At 49.8% G+C, this 5,026-nt stretch overlaps 1 protein-coding gene across 1 annotated transcript in view; it reads left to right on the top strand.

Moving 5' to 3' along the window:
• Positions 1–238, top strand: part of Shbg (sex hormone binding globulin) — a 6,861-nt gene extending 6,623 nt beyond the window's left edge. The window contains exon 8 of the mRNA XM_051167491.1: positions 74–238. Coding sequence (XP_051023448.1) covers positions 74–222 — 149 coding nt within the window. The 3' untranslated portion in view covers positions 223–238. The remainder of the gene's footprint in view (positions 1–73) is intronic.
• Positions 239–5,026: the final 4,788 nt, after the last annotated feature.

The following is a 5,026-nucleotide window of genomic DNA, read 5'->3' as shown; positions in this document are numbered from 1 at the left end:
ATGGGCCTTCAGATTGTGGACCTGGAGCTCTGGGCTCTGAGCCATCCTGACACTCTGCGCCATCTTCCTCTAGGACAGAACTCTTCCGCTTCCTTTTGCCTGAGTGATTTTCGGGTACAAGGACAGAGACTGGACATAGACCAGGCCCTGAGCAGGAGCCAGGACGTCAGGACCCACAGCTGCCCTCAGAGCCCGAGCAATGAGACTCACACCTCCCGCTGAGCCCCTTGAGAAGCAGGCGTGGCGGTGCATGCCTATAGACCCAGGAGAGGTGCAGCTGGAAGACCCAGGCCCTCGGCGTCACCCTTAGCTACGTGACATGTTTGAGGCCAGCCTGGGCTATATGAAACCCTGCCTTTAAAAATAAAAAAGAACTTTGCATGCAACTCACTCACTTATTCAAGAAATGTTTACTGTGCCTGGGCAGCGGCCCAGGCAGCGTGGCAAGCACTGAGGTGCACTGCAGAGTAAAGACAGCTGTGCTGCCTTTCAACGCTCGGGGACCCATCCGAGAGGCAGGTTTGCTTCAGAGGCAACAGATAGAAGGAGAGTTGGAAGTTACATGTGTTGCAAAAGTGCACTTAGAAAGTGGTTGGGCTGGAGAGTTGGCTCAGTGGTTAAGAGCACTGTCTGCTCTTCCAAAGGTCCCAGGTTCAATTCCCAGCACCCACATGGCAGCTCACACGTGTCTGTAACTCCAAGATCTGACACCCTCACACCAATGCACATAAATTAAAATTAAATAAAAATATTTTTTTTTAAAGTGATGCAAAAGCCGGGCGTGGTGGCGCACGCCTTTAATCCCAGCACTCGGGAGGCAGAGGCAGGCGGATCGCTGTGAGTTCGAGGCCAGCCTGGTCTACAAAGCGAGTCCATGATGGCCAAGGCTACACAGAGAAACCCTGTCTCGAAAAAAAAAAAAAAAAAGTGATGCAAAGCGGGGCTGGAGAGATGGCTCAGAGGTTAAGAGCACAACCATCTATCATGAGATCTGCTGCCCTCTTCTGACCTGCAGGCGAAACACTGTCAACATAATAAATATAATAATAATAATAATAATAGAAGAAAGTGGTGCAAATGTAGACTATGAGGCTATGACATAGTCTAGAAGGCAGAGAGAGGTTTTCTGGGGATGTGGTGACTTAGGCTGAGGCCCAGGAACAGGAACCAGGGAAGCGAGAAGCCTGCCCTCCTCCCTGCCATCCACAATCTGAGACTCCAGTTTCCCATCTCTCGCTCTCTCTCTCTTTTTTTTTGCTTTTTGTTGTTGTTGTTTTGGTTTTGGTTTTTTGGTTTATTTTCGAGACAGGGTTCCTCTGTGTAGCCTTGGCGGGCCTCGACGCACTTTGTAGACCAGGTTGGCCTCGAATTCACAAAGATCCACCTGCCTCTGCCTCCCAAGGATGAGTACTGGGATTAAGAGGTGCGCGCCACCACACGCGGGCTTTCCCATCTCTTAAATCAGTGTAGGAGTCTGGCATGGACGCCGCTGTGCAGGGAAGGGCCAGCAGGGGGCGTAAGAGAGCCACAGAGACATAAGGCGGGAGTTCCGGGAGGGACAAGGAGTGAAAAGAGAAGAAAAGTGGGGCAGAGGGGTCAAAGCATCAACTCTCCTAGCTTTGTCTTTGTTGCTGTCCCAGAGGAATTAGTGTTTTTTCGTTAAACCAAAACTAGTTTGAGCCGAGCGGGTGGTGGCGCACGCCTTTAATCCCAGCCCTCCGGAGGCAGAAGCAGGCAGATCGCTGTGAGTTCGAGGCCAGCCTAGTCTACAAAGCGAGTCCAGGACAGCCAGGGCCAAACAGAAAAAGCCTGTCTTGAAAAGCAAAAATAAACAAACAAAAAGGAAAGACAAGAAGGAAATTGAAGGCTGGAACACATTCGACGACAAAGTCAAGCGAATCTTTGTGACTTTGTGTGTGGTCAGCTTGGTCTACATAGCAAGTTCCAGGGCAGCCAGGGCTACAAACTGAGGCTGAGACACAGAATGGAGGGCTGCAGCTTGAGGACACAATAATAATAATTTTTTAAAAAAAGATTTATTTATTTGTCATGTACGCAATATTCTGCCTACAGGCCAGAAGAGGGCACCAGATCTCATTATAGATGGTTGTGAGCCACCATGTGATTGCTGGGAATTGAACTCGGGACCTCAGGAACAGCAACCAGTGCTCCTAACCTCTGAGCCATCTCCCCAGCCCCAACACAATGATTTCTGTTTTTTTAATGATATGGAGAAGTTTATTATATGAGCACGGGGGGGGGAGAAAAGGGGGTTAACCCAGAGACAGAGAGACAGAAGAGGTAAGAGAGCAAGAGCCCCAGGCAAGAGCCTGGTCTACAAAGCGAGTCCAGGACAGCCAAGGCTACACAGAGAGACCCTTTCTTGAAAACAAAACAAACAAACAACAACAACAACAACAAAAATCGAACAAGGGACTGGAGAGATGCTCAGGGTTAGGAGTACTTGCTTTTCCAGAGGACTGAGATTCACTCCTCAGCACCAGGACGGCGCCTCGCAGCTGTCCTCTCCGGTTCCAAGGGATCAGACGCCCTCTTTTGGCCACTATGGGCACAGCACATACCTGATGCAGGCAAAACAAATTAAGAAACATAATCAGGCTGGGATGGTGTGCACTTCACCCATTTAATGCCACTTGGGAGTCAGAGGCAAGAGGGTCCTTGTGAGTTCAAGGCCAGCTTGGTCTACACAGAGAGAGAGTTCCCATCCAGCCAGGGCTACATAGTCAGTCCTGTCTCAAAGCAAACAACAAAAACTAATGGAACAACTCCTCTAAAAAGCATCATTTCAGACAGTAACTATAAAAGGGAGTAAACGCCAAGACTAAAGTAGAGGGAGGAAGAAAAGGCAGTACCCCGTGGGACGTCAGGTGATCAGGAAAGGCCTCTGAGGTAAAGTCACTGGTATGGAGACCTGAACAAAGAAAGGTCACCCAGTGGAGGCCTCAGGTGCTAGCCAGCAGGGAGTGGCCTGAAGAGCCTGTGTCCATGTGGGCATCCCTTGAGGAGAGCTGTGCTCTGGGTGGAACTTCCTGACTTTTGTGTGCTCAAAATGTCTTAGGGTCTGGCTCTTCTCCTCTGCCTCTACCCTGTCCTCCATAGGACACTATGCCCCCAACCTTTCCTTTCCAGCCTGCCCTAGATTCCAGGATTCCTGATCGCAGTCCAGGGCTGTCTTCACTCCTTCATTAAGACTGACTTTGCTCTGACACAGACTTTGCCAAGCCCCCACCAAGGGCAGCGGCTGTGCCCGCTCAAAATCTCTTGCCTTCTCCAACACCCACCCCACTCCAAAAGAAAACTTTCCAGATTTGGCAGTACACCCTGAAGCCTCAAAGCCTGCCCTACTCCACACACTGCACCCTATCCACTGCCTCCCTCCCTCTCTCCCTCCCTCCATGCCCCTTGTCTGTCCTCTGTCCTCTCTGTCTTTCTTTCAGCTAATATTTATTGGCTGCTGACAGGATGCTGAGCACTGTGTTAGGTCAGGGATTCTAAGGGTGGAAAAGGCCTGAGGGTATCCCTACAGACCCTGAGTGTTGAGAGATTCATACATAAAATGTATTAAAAACAAAGTCAGGAGAGCCAGGCAGGGCGTGATGGCACAGGCCTTTAATCCCAGTAGTGGGGAGGCAGAGGCAGGTGGATGACTGCTACACCGAAAAACCCTGTCTGGAAAAGACAAAACAAAACGAACAAACAAACAAGCAAAACCCAATAAAACAAAACAAAACAAAAAGACCTTATAACTTTTTTTGAGACAGTGTTTCATGTTGCCCAAGCTGGCTTCAAACTCTGTGTAACTAAAGGTGACCTATGACTTCCTGACTCTCCTGTCTGTACCTTTTTTTTTTTCAAGACAGGGTCTCTCTGTGTAGTCTTGGCTGTCCTGGACTCACATTGTAGACCAGGCTGGCCTCGAACTCACAGAGATCCACCTGCCTCTGCCTCCCGAGTGCTGGGATTACAGGTGTGCACTACTATGGCAGATTTATGCAGCACTTGGGCTCTGTGCATCCGAGGCAGGTACTCTACCAACTGAACTACATTTTGGTTTTTTGTTTGTTTGTTTTTCCGAGAGCCTCCACGTCTGGCTCTGAACTACATTTCTAGTCTGTGCTTTATTTATGTTCTTGGTTTTTGCCCTCCCTCCAGGCAGGGTTCTACCATGTAGTTCTGGCCTGAGCTCACTCTACAGATCACCATCACACCCCACTTTCTTCTGGATCAGGGGTGAGGCTGAGACAGAGCTCTAACCCTGAGCTACATTCCCAGCCCCTGGTATGACTATAAGGGGGGACATATCGGGGTGGGGACAATCACAGGGCGTGGTGGTGCAGGTCTTTAATCCCAGCACTTGGGAGGCAGAGGCAGGCAGATCTCTGTGTCCTAGGCCAACCTTGGTGGACAAAGGGATTTCCAGGACTGCCAGGGCTACACAGAGAAACTGTCTGGACAAACTGAAGAAGGAAAGCAAGCAAGAAAGAAAACCAAAAGCCCCCAGGATGGTAACTTCATCAGGAGGCATCAAAGGGATGAGCTAGTACACCCATGAAGTTGAACAAGTGTCGGCTCTAACTCCCAGTCTCCGCCATGTTGTGTAGACAGAGTTTAGCTCTTTAACTCTGGCTGGCCTAGAACTCACTAGGTAGACCAGGCTGGTCTCAGGAGCTTACGGAAGCCTGCTTTACTCTCTGTGTTTGTGGGGGGGAGGGTTTTGGGGGGGGATGCACTCTGAACCATATAGGTGAAAACAGCTACTGCAGAACTTGGCATATGAAAAGTGCTCAAAATGTGAGCTACATTGTTGTTGTTTTGTTTTTTTTTTTAATTAATGTCACATTTCGCTCTTGATGAGTAAATCTGAGGCTGCTGAGTCTGGAGAACAGGGAGGAAGGGCATGTCACATGGTTGAGCCTCGGGAAGACTGAGACGGAAGGTAGGTTGGGGGAGGCTCTTTGGGTCATGTGATGAAAGGCCTGGTGTGCCCTGCTGAGAGTCTGAGCTC

This window comes from Acomys russatus, chromosome 25 (assembly GCF_903995435.1).
Source record: "Acomys russatus chromosome 25, mAcoRus1.1, whole genome shotgun sequence".
Taxonomy (NCBI): domain Eukaryota; kingdom Metazoa; phylum Chordata; class Mammalia; order Rodentia; family Muridae; genus Acomys; species Acomys russatus.
This window is presented reverse-complemented; position numbering and strand designations above follow the sequence as displayed.